Genomic DNA, 25,926 nt, shown 5'->3' with positions numbered 1-25,926 from the left:
GCCTTATGTGGGCGTATCCAACCTAGCTGGGAGTATGAAGGACTGATACGATCATACAACCATATATTGCATACGTATCTAACGCAAGCATTCATCACTAGCTCGAGGCATCTCGAATTTTCACTATTTGTGCCATGTTGAACTACATCACAGTAGTAAAGATTAGGCAAGACTAGTGTTTGGACTAATTTTTGTTTAACATGGGTTGGAAATATTTTTCTAAATTTTTGAATTGCATGTAGGGAGGAGAGCGATTTCCGGCAAGCTGTGACTGTTTGTTCTTCCCAGTTTAGGTGTTCATCCAAGATTATTCCAAGGTCTTTTACTGATTTTTGGTATGGTAGTTGGGTACCATTGAGGAGTATTTGAGGGACTGTTTCGCGAAAGTACCGACTGATTAACTTTGGATGAGATATAAGTATGACCTGGGATTTCTTGGGGTTTAGTTTCAGACCTAGGTTCTGTGCCCATCGAGAAACAGAGCAAAGATCTGCGTTCATACTCGCTACTGCGTCAGCAATGTTCTTGGGGCTTGCACTTACGTACAGTTGGATGTCGTCGGCATATAGATGGTAGTTGCAGGAGTGAATCACTGGAGAAATATCATTAATGTACAGTGAGAAGAGTAATGGACCAAGGACGAAGCCTTGGGGAACTCCAGAGCGCACGTTTTTCCATGATGACTTTTCCGACCCACAAATGACTTGTTGACTTCTGTTTTTGAGGTAGCTGTCGAACCAGTGTATTGCGCTGTTTGAGAAATTCAGATGCTTCATTTTAATTAGTAATATATCAAAGTCAACTGTATCAAAAGCCTTGCTAAAGTCAAGCAGTGTTAGGATGGTAGCTTCACGTCTGTCCATAGCATGTTTAATGTCATCTGTTACTTTGATTAATGCAGTTGCTGTACTATGGTGCTTTCGAAAGCCTGACTGATATTTGTCGTGGATGTTATGAGTTTTGAGGTAATCCGTCAGCTGTTCATGGACGATGTATTCTAGGGCCTTAGATATTGCAGGTAGTATGCTGATCGGCCTGTAGTCACCTGGTGACTTAGGGTTGTCAGTCTTGGGTATAGGTTGAATTAAACTTTGCTTCCACTCAGTAGGATATGTACTACTGACAAGAGACAGGTTGAAGATGTCTGTGATAACTGGAGTAATAGTAATTATTATATTAAATATAAACCTTACTTAATTTAAAAATAGTATTAAATTCTTTTTAAAATTGTTTAATTACATTAGTTATCTTTAGAAAGTTTTTAATTTTTAATTGTTTAGCAAGTTCTTCAATATCAAAATTACTTAATGCATTAGGATATTTATCAGTTACATTTGAGAAATTTGTTTGTTTTCTTTATTCCATTACCAGTTTTTTTTCATTTCTAAATTATATATTTTTTGTTCTTCTAATTCTTTATCCGCTTTCTTTTTATTTATAACTGCATTTGCATTTGCTGCAGATCCACCAGCTATTGAACCAATTGTTGCTAAATATGGTAATGCAGCTAATAATAATGGTAAAAATCCGCCTTCATCTTGTGTTAGTCCTGTAACATCTTTCTTTTTTGTTAAATATTGAATAATTTTTTAACAACAGGAATACCTAATGTAATAAGAAAATTTCAACCAACTTTCTTTTATTTTTTATTTTTAGAACATCTGTTAAAATGGTTCAATTGCATTTAAATATTCATTATTATACTTTAATTTAATTGCTTTTGGTTTTGTTTTGCCACTAGGAAGCAAAGTATAATCAATTGTAAAGTTATTCCTTTATGCAGTTAAAAATTCAATAAAGATTTTTCAAACTTCAATTCTACATAACTCCAGAAAAGCTTAATTCGATATTTTTGCTTTACTCCGTTTTATTTGCATTCTAAGTTTATTTCTATTTTTTGGTTTCACACCATTTTGGATCTTGGATATGTTTATGATAATAATCTCTTCTAACTTCGCGTTTTTTTCATTGGTCTCTTGTTTTTTCACGATTGTAAGAATATGCTAAAAGTACATTCAATAATATTGACTTATCATATTTTTTTATTCTGCTCTTCAATTCTGAGTTCTTTTCTTGATGATTTTACATATTCAATTCCTAAATTTCTCATATGAACTGCCATAGGTTTTCGATTTCTGTTTCTTGCATCACATCAATGTCCTGTCATTCTTAAACATAATTTTTTTGTTGTACTTCCAATGTATATTTTATTGTCAATACTGTTTGTAATCTTGTAAATTGTACCATGTAGTACATCCATTTAAATTCAGGAAATTTAATTAGAGAAAAATAAGAACAAATATTTCATAAACCCCAACCATTTTCATCAATATCAATTCCCATGCCTAGTTTCCTTTTACCATACATTATACCTCTAACTGCTGTTGCTGCAATTTTCTCTTTGAAACTGGCATCAGTTGCATGCATTCTTTCTTTTGCAGCTAACTGAAGTTGTTTATCTGCTTCATGTCTTGATTGTAAATCTTTATGATCTCTGTATGCAATCTCATGTTGTTTGCAAGCTTCATCTAATGGATTAATTCCTGGATCACCACATATTAGTCTTTCTTCAAGTTTAGTGAACGGTCCACGGTAATTATTAGATGCATCTAAGGCATTGGAACATTATTTAAAACCCAATTTACTAATCCTTTTCCATATTTAACACTTTTAGAAATTGTATGTGGAAGATTATTCAAAAATCTAATTAAATATGAAATTCCTTTTGGATTATCAATTTGAAAATCACTAAATTTATTTGTTAACATTTGTGGAATACTAACCTTTTCATTATGATAATTCCTATTTCCAGAAAGTTCTTCACCATGAATAACTGCTAATCTATCAATTAATTGTCTAACATCAGTCATCCAAACATTTCCAATAGCTTTACCTGTATATTTTTTAATTAAACCTTCTCCAATTTTTTGCGGTTTTTCAGGAGAACTTGGTTCTGAAGAATCTATAGTTCGTCTTCTTAAATTTGGAAAATAAACAACAACAATTTCTTTTAATATGTAATTATATTTACTACCTTTACTTGATCTTATTTCATTTGGATTATGATCAGTATATAATGCTCCTCAATTAAATAATATATCTGCATATTTTGAATAATCTACAGCTTGAAACATTTTATTTAAATCTTACATAGTAAGTTATTTTTCAGTTAAAAGTTTCATTAATCCATCTGTACCCTCATATGTTTCATGATCAATTTTTAGTTTATCACCATTAAATTCAATATGTAATTTACCAACATATTTAAACACACCAACTGGTTTGAAAACAAATACTTTATCTTCACTATTATTAATAAACTGTAACATTCTTTCTCTAACATTTATCTTTTTAGTTTCATTTATCTTTTTACTTTCATACATCTTTTTATTTTCATTTTGTTCTTGGTATTTATTTAATATGTCTTGAATTTCTGATTCACTTAATGTATAATCATATTTACAGGAATATCATCAGACCAATCTTTTAATGGTTTAATTGGTGATAAATCTCCAAAATCTTCTATATGATGATGATATCAAATCTTATGTTTTTCAACTTCTCTATTTTCTTCAGTTGCTTTTAAAACATTATCACCTAAACCCTCAACACTTTGTTTTACTTTTTCAATACCATCAATAACAGGTTGATCTTCCTTTTTATATTTTCATATTCTATTCTTGGTTGCTTTTTCCAAAGTTTAAATTGTTCTTTTAATTCTTCATGTTTCATTAACAACTTCTTCATTATACTTTGCAAACACTTATTAAGGAAGTAAAACATTAATTATGTTTAAATGTTTAATGTATATGTTAATGTTTAACATTTATGTTTAACATTTATGTTTAATGTTTAGGTTTATGGTTAAAATTTATGTTTAACATTTATGTTTAATGTTTATGTTTATGTTTAACATTTATGTTCAACATTAATGTTTATGTTTTTATTTAATGTTGATGTTGTTAAGAAATGTTGTATTTTATTTCTAAATTACCTTCATTTGGTTTTCTATTCATGCCTATTGTGAAAAATCCAAATTCAACATTGCAACATTTACCACACATTTCTTTAAAATTATCAAACTTTAAATCTCCCCCAACAATCTCATCATAAATATGATTTAAATTTGTATCATCTTCTCGAAATATATTTAAAATATTTAAATTGTCTCTAACTAACTCCTTTGGTATTTTTGAATATGTTTGAGCTAAAGAAAAACAATCTATACCTATATGTCTGCCTCTAGTAAAATATTCTCTAACTATATCTTCATTTTCTAGAATAAAATAATCGAATACCACAACTGAATTATTTTTGCATTCATCTAATGGAATAATTTCTTCATTATTTTCAATAAAATAACAATATTTTCATTAATTTTATCTTAAATTTTTTACATTGTTTCACTGATCTGATCTGAACTTTAATTTTATTCCAATTTATCATCCTGGAGCTAAAATATAATTATCAATCATTAATGTTGTTTTTCCACAACCACTTGGTACAATTATTGCACATCTTATAGAATTTGCTAGTAGTTTACCATGTTTGTTTTTTAACTTATTTTCTGGAATTCTTACTTTAGGCTCCCAATATGTTTTGTTCATTTATTAATAATTTTTTTCAGTAATAAATCAGCCGCCTTATTCAACTTAGTGATAAATCTAGTATACCTAGGAAAAAGGTAACTGTTCCAATATGTGATAATTATACTAATATTTCATTAGTTGGTTGTTATTCAACTTTTTAACACCAAATATTACAACCAAAAACAAAAATCTTTATTGTGATGGAGAAACGATAGAAATTCTTGTAGGTCAATATAGTTTTAAAAATTTAAAAATATTTATTCATTCAAAAAATCCCAATATACAAATTAAAGCAGACGAAATTTTAAACAGACTTGTTGGTGAAAGTGATGTAAAATTATATGTGGATATATAAGATAGTATTGGAAGTTTACTTGGTTTTAGTAATCAAGTTGTTTTACCTAATGAAAAAGCTGTAGCTAAAGATGTTCCTAAAATAATTCCTTTTGAATAAATAAATATAAATTTTAATCTTGCTGTTGGAATGTATGTAAAACATAATGATCATTAGCATAAAGAAACTAATATTGTTGCTTCATTTAAACATAATGCAGAGTTTGATGGACCAATAATTTATGAACCAAACCATTCCTATTTTTAATACAATTTAAGATTTAGAAGTTACTATAACTGATGAAAATGATAGTTTAATTGACTTTAATGGTGCTACTGTAACAGTTGGTTTTTTCCTTAATAAATCAGCGATAGCTGAAGCGATCTTAGACTGCATAGTGAATAAAATTGAAAGTTATCAGTTTTACTCATTCTCTGTGAATCAGAAAACTAAAAATAATTTAAATGTTCCTAACAAAGATACAGAAACTGAAATAAATATTGGTCATAGTTGGCTTCATCCAAATCATGCACAATTGTACATGAGTTTTACTATTATTGGAAATGATGGTATAGATTATCCAACGTATGATGGAAAATCAAATAAAAAAATTAATTGATAATTATGTAGCAAAACTGTTTGATTTTATGACAATAAAGGAAGGAAACAATATTTTATCTAGAACTGAACATACTTTTATTTCTTCATCTGTTTTACTTCATCTGTTACTGACAAAATAAGTTTAGAGGGACATATAATTAATACAGGAAAAATAAATAGTAAAAGAAATGATGTACTTTATCCATTGTCATTACTTGGCGGATTTTTTAAAGTTTATAAAGAAATTATATTTGATGGAGACTTAACTCTAGTTTTTACAAGTAGTTCATCTACTAGAGACGTAATTCTTTGTTGGGCTGATAAAAATGATGCTGGAATTGAAATAAAAGATATGCTTCCTAAAGAAGGAAAAATAGTTATAGAATCTATGGAAATTCGTGTACCAGTTGTTAAATATGAACCAAATTATGAAATTTAACAACATGAAATGATTCTTAAAAATACGAAAATTCCTATTTCTTTTTATGAACTTCAAACATAAGAAGTTGCTACTGGTTTATCTGGTAGAAACAGTTCTGAACTAGATATAACAAATTATTATAGCTCTACAGAATTTGATAAGCCATACTTCGTATTTGTTATATTTCAAACAAATCGTAAAAATAATCAATTAGTTGATTCATCATTATTTGATCATGTTAAACTACAGAATATTTATTTAAAAAATGGTAGATACGAAGTTTTTCCTCAAGAAACGAAAAATAGTAATCCGCCAAATAATTTTCTTAAAGCATAATGCATTTTTAGATTTTAAACGAATTACTTTAGTAAAATCAGATATTGATATTAATCCATTTAGTTTTATAACTAATTCTCCAATTTATGTAATCAATATGACATGCAGAAAGAATTTGTAATCACACAGAAAACTACTATGAAACTTTGTGCAACTTTTAATGATAAAATTCCAAATGATACACATGCTTATGTAATTATTTATGGTAAAAAGAATCTTACATATGATGCACAACATTAATTACTTACTGAAAATTATTAATTATTAACATTTGTTTCTATATGAATAATGAGAAACTTAAAAAATTTATAAAAGTGATAACTCCATGCTTATACACATTTCTGAAACATTTTAAGAAAGATAGAAAGATTAAAAACTGAAAACTTTAGTATCTTACTTTTTTAAGTGATTTCTGATTTGTTTCGCTTAACCTTACAGCTGCTAAAGCAGAAAGTTAATAATTTTATGTATTTACTCTTTAATGTAATTTTAAAAAAACGCGTTTTTCACAAAAGTCCAAAATAACACATTTTTGGGGCCAAGAAAAAGTTGTAAAAAGTGCTTTTTTAAAAATAGTTTTTTAAAATAATAGTTAATTCTCTAATTTATTTAATTACATTACATTCACCTATTGGAAATGTATATAAAATAAATGATTTTTATTATAGTTATTATTATATTATAGTATTATTAGGTATAAGGGAAAGTAGAATCATTTAATTCTACTAGCTATTCTTAGGAAGCAGCCAGGTGCCTCCTGCACAGATATAATTTTCATTAATTCGATTAGCATCACACGGGTGATCTAGAAAAACCCATAATTTGTTAGCATATTGCTATTTACGTTTTTGATGAAAGTAATTTTGAATCAATACAGCCTCAACTTCAATCATAGTGACTGAGACCAAATAAGTCAGGATATCTGAAAATAACTTTTCCCAGTCCATCATCTCCTCTCACAACATTCTGATGAGGCGACTCTTATAAAAACAATTGTCTGAGGATTCTTGCTCACTGAACTGAAGTCTCACTCTGAAGGTGTTTCCAATATTATAGAAATGTCATAACGAGAAACATGTAGTTTACTTTTAATGTTGAAACTTAGCTGGATCTTTTTTAATGAAATTTCGGTGGCATTAATACATAGTAATGTGAATAGTCACCAATCTCGGCACAGAATCGATTATTTGGTCTATTGTGTGTTGAGTCTGCGAGTGTGCCAGGCAGCTTGCACTAATGACTGATGAATCCGAGTCGACTTAGCCAGGTATGTAGAATAGGAGAGATAGTCGCAATATACGACGGTTGCCCAGAAAGTAATGCATGGCCTTTTTTTGCTTCGACAATTCTTTATTGAACATAATGAGAATTACATACATGAAAGAATGGCCTTTTATCTACAGACCCTATTTTTCCACATGATGTCCATCCTGTTCTATAGCTTTCCTCCAGCATGAAACAAGGGAGTGTAAGCCCTGTCAGTACCAATCCTTGCACTGGTGGCGGCGTGTCAATCACCTCCTTATCATCCTCGAAATGTCTTCCACGAACGGCATCCTTTAACAGCCCAAAGACGTACAAGTCCGAGGGGGCTAGGTCAGGGCAGTAGGGTGGATGGGGTAACACTGTCCATCCCTGTTTTGCAATGTGTTCAGCAGTCCTCAGACTTGTGTGGAGCCGAGCATTATCGTCTTGCAGGTAAACATCACCTCTCGCATGTCATCTCGCGAATGATATCATCAGCTCAGTGCAACATGTCAGGTGTGACAGCCACGGATGGTCTTCCCGACCGCTGCAAATCGTGGAGCTCCATCAAACCACCTTCTGGTTATCTAACCCTACATGCCCAGCGACTAACTGTACTTATCGCAACTGAAAATGCTCTATAGACTTTGCACAAGCGTTTGTGATTACTCCCCAGTTTCTTTCTCTGCAGTGCGAAATTCAATTCCGCGCTTTGCTTGCAACGTACATTACCTAGAGACACCATTTTGAAACTGTGATGCTGCTATGCTACCTGTCGGAAGTGACGGAAACTTGGGACGCTCAGTCAGGAGACTGCAAATATACATACGTGACATTTTGCTTTCGTAGCATTGTTTTCGGCTGAGAAAAAATTGCCGTGCATTACTTTCTGGGCAACCCTCGACTATGGCGTGAAGCATTTGCTAGATTTTGCATAGCACGCTCCTGGAAAATGAAAAACGAACGCACTGACGCAAGTGAATAAGACCCGTCATACCTGCACTGAACATTACGAGAAGGCAGCGCACTCGATGATGGAACACGCAGCGCTGCGGACACACTATTGGCTGACAGTTTGCCGCGACATAGGGAGGCCGTTTGTGTCTGCACACTGTTTGCATACCGCGAGAGCGTGTACGTGAACCGTTCGTGCAATTGACAGAAGTTGAGAGAGGGCGTATTGTGGGCCTGCGGGCGGCCGGGTGGACGTACCGGAAAATTGCGCAACACTTGGGGCGTGAGGTCTCCACAGTGCGTCAATGTTGTCGCCAGTGGTCGGCAGAAGGTGCACGTGCGCGTCGACCTGGGACCGGACAGCGGCGACGCACCGATGGACGCCGAGACCGTCGCATCCTACGCAGTGCCACACTAGGCCGTACCGTCACTCCACAACCCCTTGCTCCAGGGGTATCAGGGAGAACCATTCGAAACAGTCTCCACGAAGCAGGGCTACGATCACGCGTACCGTTACGGCGTCTTCCACTCTCGCCGCAACATCGTTCAGCCCCCCTCCAGTGGGTCGCGAGAGGTGTTTATGGAAGAATGAATGGAGATGTGTCCCGAGAGTCACTTCTGCCTCGGTGCCGTACGCGTGTGTGGCGTCTTGCAGGTGAGCGCCAAAATCAGGAGTGTATACGACAAAGGCACAGACACTTGGCGTCATGGTGTGGGGAGCATTATCCTACAATGGCAGTACTCCTCCGGTGATCGCTGATGGAACGTGGAACAGTGCGTGGTGCATTCAAACCGTCATCCAACTGGAGAATGCACGTCCTCATGTATGCCGTGCCACCCAACGTGCTCTCGAAGCTGTTCGTCAACTACCCTGGCCATCACAGTGCCCGGATCTGTCCTCCATTGAGCACGTTTGGGACCGGATGAAACGTCATCTTGCGCTGTCTGAACGTCCGGTTCGAAGTATGGCCCAACTAAGCCACCGGGAGGAATCTGCATGGCAGGCCATTCCGCAAGACTACATTCAGCGCCTCTGCGATCGTATACCTGGGACAATTCCAGCGTGTATACCTACAAAAGAAGTGTACACCTGTGCACGCACTGTCTTCACTGCAGTCAGGTTCGTATGCCTCTGCTTCTGTGGTCGTTTGTTGTATACATCCTCAAAAGTGAGTCAATAAAATTCCCGCCATGGGGGCGACCAATTCGTGGTGTTCGCTTTTCATTTTCCAGCAGTGTGAGAGCGTTTGGCCAGCGGACGTACCGAGAAGGGCGAATCCTGCGAGCAGTGTGCCGACAAAGGGCCAGATGTCCGGGTCGACCACGAAGACGACGGTCGACAGCGCCGTGATGACGCCGCACTCGGCCAGCGCGAGCAGCAGGTGCGCCGCCAGCCACACCCTCAGCAGCACCACGCTGCGCTGTCGACACACGGGGCGGACTGCTGGTGAGCGACGCGGGTGCAATCGCTAGCAGGCACTGGGCCCTAATAACACTCACATCGCGGAGGTCCACACAAGTAAAAATGTTTAAAAAAAATAAGATTCACAGTATTGGTGTTACACAATAATATTTATTTTATAGTTCATTGTGAACTGGTATCCGGCTTTCTAGGTAGTCGCCAGACAGCTTAAGACTGAACAGAAGGGCCACACAGTATGTGTGACAGTTTATGCTGTCGTGGAATTGCATCACCAGTTAGTACTTCAAATTTTTGTCTTCTTAAAGAAATAATATACACACAGTCAGTTGCAACATAGAATGTTTCTATAAACCTCTCGACCATGAGTCAGTTGACATAAGAGTTTTCTGGGTATGGTAACGCGTCGTAATGTAAAAAACTACTACTGCTGATGGAGAAAAACCAATGTTTTGGGCACGGTTGCAGCGGCCTTCTTCTGGGTCTAATGGTCTTGACCATGAATTCGACATTTATAGGAACATCACCTTCAGAAGGAAATACGACATCACAGTTACGTGTGGTAGCGGAAGTACATTAAAATACGGGCTGGACAAAAATTCTGCCACGAAATTTTAACCCTGGATAGCTGATGGCAGTAGGAACCAAAGTTATTAATGTTGTGCAGGTCGACAACGCACAATTTTTAAACTACAGAAACTTGGCGCCACGCGCTCCGATAGGCCGCGAGATTGCCCTGTTGCCATGACCTCGAATGCTTTGCCTGCTGGAGATCGTGATGTATCCAAAGCGGTAGTGCTCGAGCCTGGGGGCGAATCCGCCATGGTCCCGACACATTCTTTGTAGTAGCAGGACAAACGCGTCAACAGCTGTTAGTTCGCGTACAGAAAGTCTCGATATTGTTTACTTAAAGCAGCTGCTCGAATTGGCGACCCTCTGACGCGACACAAGCTTGATAACGTGGAACGGTGTTTAGCCGAAGTCTTTCGAAGATTCCTGGCATTGCCCTCATATGATCGGCGGCATGTTGAATGCGATATATGAATTCCTCTTCGTTTCTAGATAGTTCGCGCCCGGTGGGTGACCTGGAACCTTTAAGAATTCCCACAGGAAAACGTCCAGTGGCGTGCGGTCTGATGATCGCGGGGGCACCCCTGCTAACTAATCAGCCGTCGCAGCGTTCATTCAAATATCCGTGCACAACACGATTGTGTTATGTGCTGGCGCCTCATTTCGCAGTAGCCACATGCGTGGGCGTACGTCCAGGGGAACATCTTCCAGCAGGCCAGGTAGAGTTTCTTGCAAAAAGTGAAGGTAATTTGCCCCACTAAGTCGAGGAAGTACACGGGCTGATCCAATCAGATGGACACCTACAATGCCTGCCCAAATGTTGAGGGAAAACCATTCCTGATGTCCGTGGACGTACGTGACGTGAGGATTTCCTCTTGCTCAGTAATGAACGTTTCGACTGTTGTGAAGGCCATCCAGATGGAAGGTGCACTCGTTGGTAAACAACACAATGGCTGGGAAGTTAGGATCTCGTATAATACGTCGTCAGAAACCACCAGCAAAACCCTAGCCTGTGTTCATAGTCCACCACAGGATTTACGTTTTAGACAGGTTGGAAACTAAATGAATGCTGGCTCCCTCGAAACCTCTCAGACTAACCCCCATGTCCAACTGCTCGAGTACTTGTCGTAGGTGCTTCCTCGAAGCGCTCGAGAACAGTCTCTTCAAATGCAGCATCCCGTCGTGTTCGAGCTCTTACAACATCACCACGATATTCCACTAACGAGCCTGTTTCGCCAAGTTGCCAGTGTATTGCTGTAAACGTTAGCGGGTGTAGCTGGCGTCTTGCTGGGTACCGTTCCTCATACAATGGTCGAACTCCATGCCCATTACCGTCGGCTATTTTCCAGAAACAAAAACCATATCAAGTTTTTCTTCAAACGAATACTGTGCCGCCATCTACATCTACATCTACATCCATACTCCGCAAGCCACCTGACGGTGTGTGGCGGAGAGTACCTTCAGTACCTCTATCGGTTCTCCCTTCTATTCCAGTCTCGTATTGTTCGTGGAAAGAAGGATTGTCGGTATGCCTCTGTGTGGGCTCTAATCTCTCTGATTTTATCCTCATGGTCTCTTCGCGAGATATACGTAGGAGGGAGCAATATACTGCTTGACTCTTCGGTGAAGGTATGTTCTCGAAACTTTGACAAAAGCCCGTACCGAGCTACTGAGCGTCTCTCCTGCAGAGTCTTCCACTGGAGTTTATCTATCATCTCCGTAACGCTTTCGCGATTACTAAATGATCCTGTAACGAAGCGCGCTGCTCTCCGTTGGATCTTCTCTATGTCTTGTATCAACCCTATCTGGTACGGATCCCACACTGCTGAGCAGTATTCAAGCAGTGGGCGAACAAGCGTACTGTAACCTACTTCCTTTGTTTTCGGATTGCATTTCCCTAGGATTCTTCCAATGAATCTCAGTCTGGCATCTGCTTTACCGACAATCAACATTATATGATCATTCCATTTTAAATCACTCCTAATGCGTACTCCCAGATAATTTATGGTATTAACTGCTTCCAGTTGCTGACCTGCTATTTTGTAGCTAAATGATAAAGGATCTATCTTTCTATGTATTCGCAGCACATTACACTTGTCTACATTGAGATTCAGTTGCCATTCCCTGCACCATGCGTCAATTCGCTGCAGATCCTCCTGCATTTCAGTACAATTTTCCATTGTTACAACCTCTCGATACATCACAGCATCATCTGCAAAAAGCCTCAGTGAACTTCCGATGTCATCCACCAGGTCATTTATGTATATTGTGAATAGCAACGGTCCTATGACACTCCCCTGCGGCACACCTGAAATTACTCTTACTTCAGAAGACTTCTCTCCATTGAGAATAACATGCTGCGTCCTGTTATCTAGGAACTCCTCAATCCAATCACACAATTGGTCTGATAGTCCATATGCTCTTACTTTATTCAATAAACGACTGTGGGGAACTGTATCGAACGCCTTGCGGAAGTCAAGAAACACGGCATCTACCTGTGAACCCATGTCTACGGCCCTCTGAGTCTCGTGGACGAATAGCGCGAGCTGGGTTTCACATGACCGTCTTTTTCGAAACCCATGCTGATTCCTACAGAGTAGATTTCTAGTCTCCAGAAAAGTCATTATACTCGAACACAATACGTGTTCCAAAATTCTACAACTGATCGACGTTAGAGATATAGGTCTATAGTTCTGCACATCTGTTCGACGTCCCTTCTTGAAAACGGGGATGACCTGTGCCCTTTTCCAATCCTTTGGAACGCTACGCTCTTCTAGAGACCTACGGTACACCGCTGCAAGAAGGGGGGCAAGTTCCTTCACGTACTCTGTGTAAAATTGAACTGGTATCCCATCAGGTCCAGAGGCCTTTCCTCTTTTGAGCGATTTTAATTGTTTCTCTATCCCTCTGTCGTCTATTTCGATATCTACCATTTTGTCATCTGTGCGACAATCTAGAGAAGGAACTACAGTGCAACTTTGGAAAAAGACATTTAGTATTTCGGCCTTTAGTCTGTCATCCTCTGTTTCAGTACCATTTTGGTCACAGAGTGTCTGGACATTTTGTTTTGATCCACCTACCGCTTTGACATAAGACCAAAATTTCTTAGGATTTTCTGCCAAGTCAGTACATAGAACTTTACTTTCGAATTCATTGAACGCCTCTCGCATAGCTCTCTTCACACTACATTTCGCTTCGCGTAATTTTTGTTTGTCTGCAAGGCTTTGGCTATGTTTATGTTTGCTGTGAAGTTCCCTTTGCTTCCGCAGCAGTTTTCTAGCTCGGTTGTTGAACCACGGTGGCTCTTTTCCATCTCTTACGATCTTGCTTGGCACATACTCATCTAACGCATATTGTACGATGGTTTTGAACTTTGTCCACTGATCCTCAACACTATCAGTACTTGAGACAAAACTTTTGTGTTGAGCCAACAGGTACTCTGAAATCTGCTTTTTGTCACTTTTTCTAAACAGAAAAATCTTCCTACCCTTTTTAATATTCCTATTTACGGCTGACATCATCGATGCCGTAACCGCTTTATGATCACTGATTCCCTGTTCTGCGTTAACTTTTTCAAATAGTTCTGGTCTGTTTGTCACCAGAAGGTCTAATATGTTATCGCCACGAGTCGGTTCTCTGTTTAACTGCTCAAGGTAGTTTTCAGATAAAGCACTTAAAAAAATTTCACTGGATTCTTTGTCCCTGCCACCCGTTATGAACGTCTGAGTCTCCCAGTCTATATCCGGCAAATTAAAATCTCCACCCAGAACTATAACATGGTGGGGAAATCTACTCGAAATATTTTCCAAATTATCCTTCAGGTGCTCAGCCACAACAGCTGCTGAGCCAGGGGGCCTATAGAGACATCCAATTACCATGTCTGAGCCTGCTTTAACCGCGACCTTCACCCAAATCATTTCACATTTCGGATCTCCGTCAATTTCCTTCGATACTATTGCACTTCTTACCGCTATAAACACGCCTCCCCCTTCACTGTTCAGCCTGTCTCTGCGGTATACATTCCAATCTGAGTTTAGGATTTCGTTACTGTTTACGTCTGGTTTCAGCCAACTTTCTGTCCCTAGTACTATATGGGCGTTGTGATCGTTTATTAATGAGAGCAGTTCTGGGACCTTTCTATAGACGCTCCTGCAGTTTACTATTAGCACATTAATATTGTTATTCCCTGTCGCATTTTGCCTACTCCTATCTTGCCGCGTCTCAGGAGGCGCCTTGTCGGGCCTAGGGAGGGGATTCTCTAACCTAAAAAACCCCCATGTGCACTCCACACGTACTCCGCTACCCTTGTAGCCGCTTCCGGCGTGTAGTGCACGCCTGACCTATTCAGGGGGACCCTACATTTCTCCACCCGATAGCGGAGGTCGAGAAATTTGCACCCCAGATCTCCGCAGAATCGTCTGAGCCTCTGGTTCAAGCCTTCCACTCGGCTCCAAACCAGAGGACCGCGATCGGTTCTGGGAACGATACTACAAATAGTTAGCTCCGATTCCACCCCGCGAGCGAGGCTTTCCGCCTTCACCAATTCCGCCAACCGCCTGTACGAACTGAGGATGGCCTTTGAACCCAGACGGCAGGAGTCATTGGTGCCGACATGAGCAACAATTTGCAGTCGGGTGCACCCAGTGCTCTCTATCGCCGCCGGTAGGGCCTCCTCCACATCTCGGATGAGACCCCCCGGCAAGCAGACAGAGTGAACACTGGCCTTCTTCCCCGACCTTCTCGCTATTTCCCTAAGGGGCTCCATCACCCGCCTAACGTTGGAGCTCCCAATAACTAATAAACCCCTCCCCCCGTGTGCCTGCTCGGACCTTGCTGAAGGAGCAGCCACATGTCCCCTCACAGGCAGAGCGGGCGATGCCACACGGCCAGCCTCCACATTGACCTTCCGCCTCGTGCGCCGCGAACGCCGCTGAACCCGCCACTCCCCTTGGGGAGAGGGTGGCCCAACCGCGCCCGGTACCCGCGAAGAGGTCTCGACAGCAGGGACAGTGGGTGAAGCATGTAACACCTGGGGTGTACCTTGCGACGCACCAGACTCCCCACTGCCGCTACACTCCGAGGCAGCAGCCTGAAGACGGCTAACCGCGGCCATCAACACGCTCAGCTGTTCGCGAACAGTGGCCAGCTCCTCCTGCGTCCGTACACAGCAGTCACACATCCTATCCATCCTAAGGAAACGATTTACTGAAGAGAGTTAATCAACCTTTAACCAGACTGCTAATTCACTAAAGGCGGCTGCTTATTCACTAAACTGTGGTTGCTAGCCACTTCTTGTAGAAAACAATGAAAATAGCACTACCTGTCTCTGGACTGTATTGAAAACAAACTCTAGCACTACTGGCACTATGGTTGACTACAGGGACTCTCTCTTACTGTATTCAAAACAAACACGAAATCTATGGAACACTATTAAGAGCACTCGAAAAATAAAGCTTCCTAAAAGCAAATACACACGGAAGAAGAAGTGACCAGTAAGAAAAATACAGTTAGTACTTAAATTAAGGTAGCTCACTGCACAGCAGACGTTAAGCGGACGGCAGTTACGACGACACTCATGTTTACTGTATGACTATATCTCAGGTGACGTGTGTGTGATCCGAAACTTACGTGTTGAAACGTCCCCTTAGAACAATTTATACATGACTGTGCTTAACCTGACACACAATGTTTTTAGCGCAACGCAATCTGACTTTCAATAATCCCTACAAAACAATGGCCCTGACTAACTTTAACCTATACCTTTCACAAATCACTTACCTCACAAAAATCTTCGTTACTGGAACTACTGCAATACGGCGAGCGCCACTACTGCCAGCTAAATAAAAGATTCAAACTACTGAAGGCACTAACTACTGATAGGGATAGTTAGAAAATGAAAGATATTAATAGAGAACAAACACTGTATTTACCTTAATATCATCAAAAGTCATAATATATATATCAGTTCATGACAAATTACAAAACTCCGCCATCTCTCTCCCCACATCCACCACTGCTGGCGGCTCACCTCTAACTGCGCAACGCTACGCGCTGTTCACATCCAGCTATAGCAGTTCATGACAACAATGGCAGGCAACAATGCAAACTAGCTACATACTGCACACAGCACAGCCAGTGATTTTCATACAGAGCGCTATGTAACGTTGCCAATAAGAAAACATAAACAGCAAACTTATATAAAGAAAACATAAACAGCCTACTTACATAGCCCCCATGCTCCCCACAAAAAAATTTTACAAATATTTTTGGCCAGTGGCCAATACAGATTTGAAAAATTTTTTCATAATTACAGTAAGAAAGATATCAAATGCACACACTTATTAATACAATGTTGGTCAACAGCTAAAATTTTCTCACAGTCAATAAAGACAGTCCTGATCATTCATCATAATAGTAATTACAGTTTTTTTTCATAAAGTCTCATTAGTAAAAAAAATTGCACACAGAAGTAGTGGATTTCCATGCAGTCTTGAAGAAGTAGTGTGGTTCTTCCAACGGAAAGACAGTGCTGACTCTTGACATGCAGACAGGTAATGGGCCACAACAGAGCAAACCCACAGCAGAGTCATTCGACGTTTTGAAGAAGATTGGTAGATAGGTCATCACAGAGTAGACCTACTGTAGTCCTGGAGGAGATTGTGGTATTGGTGGGCCACCAGAGGTGCAGACCCACTGCAGTCCTTGTAGAAAGTGTGGACAGGCCCACTGTAGTCCTGGTAGAGATTGTGGTATTGGTGGGCCACCAGAGATGCAGACCCACTGTAGTCCTTGTAGAGATGGCCAGCAGCCATCTGCTGTGACTGTGCAGGTGCACAATCACCATCGAAGAGTCTTGCAGAGAAGATAGCAAGTCCATAAACCACCACTTGTGCACGCACAAAGTTTTTGGGAATTGTCCTTAGAACCAGCAATGCTGTTATCCAGTCCCTTGCTGAATTAGTAACACACGTGCAAACACTAACAGTCCCTACTTCTCACATATTGTGCGTATCACGTTGGGGCAGTGACGGGGCGTGGGACATTTGTGTGTGTGAATCGATGAGCACAACGCTGCCCATCAACCGACGAACGGCAACAGGGCAGTTCCATGGCCAAGTTTCCGAAGTTTAAAAATGGAGCGTTGTCGATCTATACAAAATTAATAAATTTGGTTCCCACTGGCATCAGCTATCCAGGGTTACTATCTGGTAACACAATTTTTCTCCACCGTGTACATCCGAAAGGCACCAAAAAGATATAAAATTTCACATCCAAACCATATACACTGCAGCGGCAAAGATACTGGTACAGGCTTGCATATTCAGATTCAGAGATATGTAAACAGGCAGAATACAGCGCTGCGGTCGGCATCGCCTTTTTTAAAACAACAAGTGTCTGACGCAGTTGTTAGACCGGAGCAAGCCGCTGTGGCCGAGCGGTTCCAGGCGCTTCAGTCCGGAACCGCCCTGCTGCTACGGTCGCAGGTTCGAATCCTGCCTCGGGCATGGATATGTGTGATGTCTTTAGGTTTGTTAGGTTTAAATAGTTCTAAGTCGAGAGGACTGATGACCTCAGATATTAAGTCCCATAGTGCTTAGAGCCATTTGAACCATTTGTTAGATCTGTTGCTGCGGCTACAAAGCCCGGTTATCAAGATCTAACTGAGTTTCAACGTGGTGTTACAGACCGCGCACGAGCGATGGGACACAGCAACTCCGAGGTAGCGACGAAGTGGCGATTTTCCTGTACGACAATTTCACGAATGTACCGTGAATATCAGGAATCCGGTAAAACATAAAATCTCCGACATCACTGCAGCCAAAAAAAGATCCTGCAAGAACGCAAGAACGACAACTGAAGAGACTCGTTCAACGTGATAGCCCTTCAGCAAGTTGCTGCAGATTTGAATGTTGGGCCATCAACAAGGGTCAGCGTGTGAAACATTCAACTATATGGGCTTTCGGAGCCGAAGGCCGACTCGTGTACGCCCGGTGACTGCACGACAGAAAACTTTACGCCTCGCCTGGGCCTATCAACACTGAAACTGGACTGTTGATGACTGGAAACATGTTGCCTGGTCTGACGAGTGTCGTATGACATTGTATCGACCGCATCGACGTGTGTGTGTGTGTGTGTGTGTGTGTGTGTGTGTGTGTGTGTGTGTGTGTGGTGAGCATACTGTAAGACCTTCGTGTACAGTTGTGTACACGCTGACTACGCGAAACTATGTACACAACAATGTGTGTGTGTGTGTGTGTGTGTGTGTGTGTGTGTATGACACCATCAGATTATTTGACTTGTCGCTCTAGCGAAGTGGTCGAGTGCCAGCAATATGTCTCGTGGTCTTATCGTGGCGTGCTTATCTTCTGCCATTAGGTCAGACGATAGAAATGCCACTTGCACACTTAGAGTAGCAGAGTGACGGTGACCAACTTTAAACAGAACTTGATTAATTTTCACACACATTTTTAAAATAATAAAAAGCATAGAAATTACTTAACTTGATTCTGGATGCTATTTACAATTGACAATCTGAAGTTCCTTTGGTCTTGGTACGTTAATCTTATTCTCTCATATCTCTGATACTTGACAAAGTCTCTGTTCATTTATCTTCATGGCTATGTACAGGAATATGATAATCTTATTAAGCGCAGACTGAAACTTGATTATAGACTAATGTAGACTAATGCAGACTGGGACAGACAGGTGCAGATAAATGCAGACTAATGCAGACTGACTAATCGGAGGTCTGTACATTCGTTATAATACCTCATGCGTTCAGGTATCACTGCACGAGTGTGATCCGCGAGGAGAAAAGGTTCTACATTAGCAGCAATCTCATTGGCTGCGTTACATATTAATACGCGGATCGGCGGAAGCAGAATTTGGTCCGTCTCTATGGCAGCGCCATCTCGTAGTGCAGAGACGGACGAGCGCTGCGCCTGTGCTGCTGTGCTTAGCAGGGCGCGCTCTGGTGGGAAAGTTGTGTACGCGCTGACTACGCGGAACTATGTACGCAACAATGTGTGTGTGTGTGTGTGTGTGTGTGTGTGTGTGTGTGGTTTCATGTACTGAGTGAAGAATACATTAAAAAGTTAAATCCCTGACTGCCTAAACAATGCAAAGCACTGATTAAATCATGTACAGGACCGACCAACTATTAAATGGCTACACTGAGATCAGGTGCAATAGTTTTGTAAGTAAAACCCTAAAAACTATCAGTGTTATTAAGCCATGGCTAGTTGGTGCCAGTGTTATTTTGTTCATGTATCGTTGAGATCGATTGTGGGTGAGCTAAGCTATCATTGCTTTTTGCGTGTCTTATGTTCCGGGTTGGCGGGCGAAGCGATTAGGTTGTTAGCCTTCGACAGGTAACCCTCGAGATCTGGTGACATTCGCTGGGAGACGAGTGTCAACGGCTGTCGAACGAGCGTGATGACCATCACATGTTGTGGTGTCAAATTGGTCGGGCGTTTTGGCAAAATGGGCAGCTTGGAGATATGAGTTCTGTGACTTCGCTGGGAACATAATTGGAAGTGAGGTGGTGAAGCTGTGGAACCCGCTCCTTTGTATTGTGTACCTGATATGAGTAAGTGGTCGTAATTGTGTTTTGTTGACCGACCCACTCAGAGGAATTTAAATTTTATTATGATGGTGAGACTTTGATAGTCGAACTTTCAGATGGTGTGGAAGAGTTCAGTTGGCCCAGTTAAATGGTGGCCGTTGTCTGAAAGCTTTCTCACAAGTTTTACTGGTGCTCTTGTTTCTTGTAATCAAGTGATTTTATGTTGGCAGTCTATTAATACTGTTGTCCATATGTAAAAAGCTTAAGGTCAAAGTTGCGAATTTGTCAGTAGTGTAACGTGTTCCTTTACACACTTACCCATATATCTAGTCAAAGGTCCTGCCGAGCGTTTCTATGTTTCACAGTTATTGGAATGTCTTTGTGATTCGCGCAAAAACCTTTGATTGTGCCAGCGCCTTGGCAGGGAGTGAAATGCCATCCGAGGTCCAGGCCTGGCAGTGTTTAAGAACCTGGACACTACCGGGAGATGTTCACATACTGCCTTCTTAAGTTAAGTATTTATCTTCCTTCCGCCAAGGCGGGTTAAGCTGGTAGATATATAAATTGTATGTAACCTGTTCTTATACGGACCTGTTTCCTCAAATATTAGCGGCTGGCAAATGGCTAGACTTTAAATTGCATAGCATCTGCTGAGTTCCTTGTGCAGCTCTTTCTAGTGGTCTTTTATTAACACATCTGAACACGTGAACATTTATTTTTAAAGATCAGTTTCCTGCTGTAGTTTTTTTTTTATGTAAGTGCTTCTATCATGTTATGTAATTGGATCTTAGCTGGGCACTAGTGTTGAAGTATAATTAAGTCACCCTTTATTGGTAGCTGTTTTCATTATACGAGGGCTATCCACAAAGTACATTTCGTTTTCGTTTGTGTCCGTTAGGGGCGGGGCTAGCGCAGCCATCTTGGTGTCATGGCATTCCGCCACTCAGTCGGCATCCTGCCGTGCTAGTGAGAGGTTCGTGCTGTATTCCGTTGAATTACTCTGACAGTTTGAAATGTCAGCGTTAATTGAAAATGCCGCGAGGTGTAAAGTGCGTGCTGTAATAAGGTTTCTGACTGCAAAAAACTGTACACCGATAGAAATCTATCGGCAGCTTTGTGAAGTGTATGGGGACAACATAATCACTGAAGGTGGAGTGCGTCAATTGGTCATAAAATTTAAAAATGGCCGAACTAACGTTCACGACGAAGAGCGAAGTGGAAGACCCAGCATAGTGACTGCCGAACTTGTCGAAAAAGTCGATGCCGCGGTCCGTGAAAACCGTAATTTCACAATAACGGAACTCTCTATGAGTTTTCCACAAATTTCACAAAGTTTGTTGCACGAAATCATTACCGAAAAGCTTGGTTACCACAAGTTTTGTGCAAGATGGATACCAAAAATCTTGACAGAGATTCACAAAAATCAGCGAATGGCGGCAGCGTTAACGTTTTTGGACGCTTACGAGAAAGATGGCGACTCATTACTCGATCGCATCGTTACTGGTGACGAAACATGGGTTAAGCATGTGAACTGCGAGACAAAATTGCAGTCAATGCAGTGGGGGCACACAAATTCCCCCCAAAAACCCAAGAAATGCATGCAGACAATGTCGGCAAGGAAGGCGATGGCGACTATCTTTTGGAACAGAAAAGGTGTGATTTTTTTGGATTTCCTGGAAAGAGGCACTACAATAAACTCTCAAAAGTATTGCCAAACTCTGCACAACCTCAGAAGAGCGCTACAAAACAAGCGCAGGGGAAAGTTGGGCTCAAAGATCTTGCTGATTCACGACAACGCCCGGGCCGACACGGCAAATGCCACTCGTGAAGTTCTCGAATCTTTTAAGTGGGAGTTGTTGCCTCATCCGCCGTACAGTCCCGACCTGGCACCGAGCGACTTCCACTTATTCCCAGCAATGAAGAAGTGGTTGGCTATGCAGCGTTTTGATGATGACGCACAGCTTCGAGAAGAGGTAACCACGTGGTTGAAGGCGCAGGCGGCCGAATTTTACGACGAAGGAATTTCCAAGCTCGTCCATCGCTACGATAAGTGCCTTAATTTAAATGGCAACTATGTAGAAAAGTAGTATTTAAGTGTGGCTTTCATCTGTATATAATTAAAAAATTTCCAATACTTTATTTATTTTTAATTCCAAAACGTAATGTACTTTGTGCATAGCCCTCGTATGTATTTTGAGAGAAATCCTATTTGGGAGTTTGAATTTCTGAAGTTTGTCGGTAGTTCTGTTTTCTTAATTAGGGAAAGTAAAGCGAGAGGTGTTTGTGCCCGGCAACATTAAGTTTGTAATTGACCTTTTAATAAGTGCTTATTTAACGAATTGAAATAGTAAGTTATAAGGGTATTTTAGTGAAGAATGTTTTAAGTGTGGCAATGTAATAAATGGTTTTAAGGAGTTTGATGAAGTGGCTATGTGACGTAATTGATAACTGCTATGCTTAAGGTTTCTACAAATGCCTGGCTCATTAAGTTTTTTATAACTTTCTCTTAAGGACTGTTTATTTGAGTACTGAGTACGTTGGGTTCCTCACTGTATTTGTGAAGCTTTATCTAGTGGCTCGTCGAGAATTTCTAATTGTCAAGTTCCTTAAAAGGCGTAATGTCAATAAACTGCCTTAATTATAAGTTGTGACTCCATGATTCCATCCCTCTTCCTCTTTCATGATAGCGAAGATGTGGTGGGCAAGTGTGGTACGAATAGGGAACCCTAGTACCAGTTATAAAATTACTGCTCCGTGTTTCTTCCAAGTTCAGAAGAGAAAACGGATCAGATGACATACGCACTTCCACCCGGTTCCTCAAGAAAGCGTTAAAATGTAAATAATAACCCAATTTATAGAAATAAAATAAGGGAATAAAAAAGAAATTGGTACATATTATTGTGTATATTTGATGCCTATAGAAACAGAGAGCAATCAAAGCAGCTTACTTGAAACATTCAACTATTATGACGAAAGTACTGAGTTATAGAAGGTGGCACAGTAACTAATTCCACCATTGTAACTATATAAAAGATTGTTTTTCCAAAGACGTTTGAACTTTGATAAATACATATGTATACACGAAAAACACAAACAATTTCGTTCGATCCTTATTTGACGTTGGCTTACCTATAGTTTAATTCTGTGTCAGATTTCTCGAGATGAAAGATAAATCTGTTGCAGCCAGTAACATGAAATTAAAAATTACTGTGGAGCCAACGATTAATTTTTTTCGGTTCAAATGGTTCAAATGGCTCTGAACACTATGGGACTTAACTTCTAAGGTCATCAGTCCCCTTGAACTTAGAACTACTTAAACCTAACTTACCTAAGGACATCACACACATCCATGCCCAAGGCAGGATTCGAACCTGCGACCGTAGCGGTCGCGCGGTTCCAGACTGTAGCGCCTAGAAACGCTCGGCCACCCCGGCCGGCTTTTTTCGGTGAAAAATGCAAAAGATTTCTTTAAATCTACAAAAAACAATAAACATAATTTTGTCTTGCTTGAATTTTTACTTGTATGTGAAATGTGTAAACATAGTTGACACATGGACAGTGAGCCCTTAAAAGGAAGGATTATGAACACTTTGTAGTGAGATAGGAAGTTCTCTAAAAATGAAAATAAAATAATTTGGATTTTAGAGAACACGTCCTCAGAAGAAAATGTGCTGCATAGGTGCCCTGTGCCTGAAAGTCTGGCAACCCTTCACGTACCACAAAGGTGTTACATCAGCAGGTGACACAGCCTCCCGCTTACACGCTGCCTAAGCCGGCAGGTGGCAATGTAGGCGACACAAGAGGTCGCCGGCCCAACGCGCCTGTTTGCCCCTGTGGGCCACGTGATCACAGATACTTCCTCTGGTAGCTTTATGCGGCCTGGCTACTCAGAACGGCGATAATCCGCTCTGAGGCATCTTCCGTCGAGCTACGAACCAAGCGGTAACTGTACCCACAGTTCTTCATTCAGAGTCTCAACGGGAATCTTCGCGACCTTCCGAGTGAATTTCAAATGTTGACAGGTTCATCATTACGGCTTTCAGTCTAAATTCAAACTCACGTAAATTTAGTTCTAGTTATGAAATTTCAGACTGTTGTAGTGATTAACTTTTCTCCGATGGAGAACTACACTATGTGATCAAAAGTATCCACACATCCCCAAAAACATACGTTTTTCATAGTATGTGCATTGTGCTGACACCTACTGCCACGTACTCTATATCAGCGACCTGAGTATTCATTATACATCGAGAGAGAGCAAAATCGGGCGCTCCGAACGGGGTCATACGTCTGTACGCGAGATTTACGCACTCCTAAACATCCCTAGGTCCACTGTTTCCGATGTGATAGTGAAGTGGAAACGTGAAGAGACACGTACAGCAGAAAAGCGTACAGGCCGATCACGTCTGTTGACTGACAGAGACTGTCGACGGTTGAAGAGCGTCGTAATGTGCAATAGGCAGACATCTATCCAGACCATCGCACAGGAATTCCAAACTGCATCAGGATCCACTGCAAGTAAGGTGACAGTTAGGCGGGAGGTGAGAAAACTTGGATTTCATGGTCGAGCGGCTGCTCATAAGCCACACCTCACGCCGGTAAATGGCAAACGACGCCTTGCTTGGTGTAAGGAAAGTAAACATTGGATGATTGAACAGTGGAAAAACGTTGTGTGGAGTGACGCATGTCGGTACAGAATGCGGTGATCCGGTGGCAGGGTGTGGGTATGGCGAATGCCCGGTGAACTTCGTCTGCCAGCGTGTGTACTGCCAACAGTAAAATTTGGTGTTATGGTGTGGTGGTGTTTTTCATGGAGGGCGCTTGCACCCCTTGTTGTTTTGCGTGGCACTATCACAGCACAGGCCTACGACGATGTTTTAAGCACCCTCTTGCTTCCCACTGTTGAAGAGCAATTTGGGGATGGCGATTGCATCTTTCAATACGATCGAGCACCTGTTCATAATGCACGGCCTGTGTCGGTGTGGTTACACGACAATAACATCCCTGTAATAGACTGGTCTGTACAGAGTCCTGACCTGAATCCTACAGAACACCTTTGGGATGTTTTGGAACGCCTACTTCGTGCCAGGCCTCACTATTCGACATCAATACCTCTCCTCAGTGCAGCTCTCCGTGAAGAATGGGCTGTCATTCCCCAAGAAACCTTCCAGCACCTGATTGAACGTATGCCTGCGAGAGTGGAAGCTGTCATCAAGGCTAAGGGTGGGTCAACACCGTGCTGAATTCCAGCATTACCGATGGAGGGCGCCACGACCTTGTAAATCATTTTCAGCTACGTGTCCGGAAACTTTTCATCACATAGTGTATTTTGGTTTATATAGTTTTCAATATAACTATTCTCCATTGTTTATCTAGTGTTCTCAATGCGCCTCAAGCAGCGCAAGACTTAGCGAAATATGACATTGCAGTGCATGGATGTTCGAAGAAACAGGTAGTGTGGCGCCTACAGCTGTTGTGAAATACGTGAAATGTATTTCAAGTTGCGAATATTGACAATCTTCAGTTGTATAATGCAATGACGGCACTGAAACATTTTGCTGGACCGAGAATCGAATACAGATTTCCGAATTGTCACGACCGATCACCTTAGCTACTTCCGCTATCCAAGCGAGCTTCACAGCCAGACTCAAACTTACATATCTCATTGTCCGTGTGTCTACAATGCTCAGTCGTACATTCATTTGTATATTCCCGTACAGGGCAGACATTTTAATTGAAAGCCGCTTGACCAGTATCGGCGTGTAACTATGATATTGCAGTGCATGACTAGCGGGATATCTGAGTTCGAACCCTGGCCTGGTACAAATTTTTGCTGTCGTTATTCTATTATACAGATGAAGGTTGTCCATATTCGCAATTGCGAATACAGTT

At 40.8% G+C, this 25,926-nt stretch overlaps 1 protein-coding gene across 2 annotated transcripts in view; it reads right to left on the bottom strand.

Moving 5' to 3' along the window:
* LOC126106559 (uncharacterized) overlaps nt 1-25,926 on the bottom strand; it is a 173,207-nt gene that overhangs the window by 16,664 nt on the left and 130,617 nt on the right. For both annotated transcript variants that reach the window (XM_049912897.1, XM_049912898.1), the window contains one exon: nt 9,744-9,900. In XM_049912897.1, the coding sequence (XP_049768854.1) occupies nt 9,744-9,900 (157 nt within the window). The remainder of the gene's footprint in view (nt 1-9,743; nt 9,901-25,926) is intronic.

This window comes from Schistocerca cancellata, chromosome 10 (genome assembly GCF_023864275.1).
Source record: "Schistocerca cancellata isolate TAMUIC-IGC-003103 chromosome 10, iqSchCanc2.1, whole genome shotgun sequence".
Lineage (NCBI taxonomy): Eukaryota > Metazoa > Arthropoda > Insecta > Orthoptera > Acrididae > Schistocerca > Schistocerca cancellata.
Note: the sequence above shows the minus strand (reverse complement) of the source record. Positions and strands in the feature narration are given on the sequence as shown.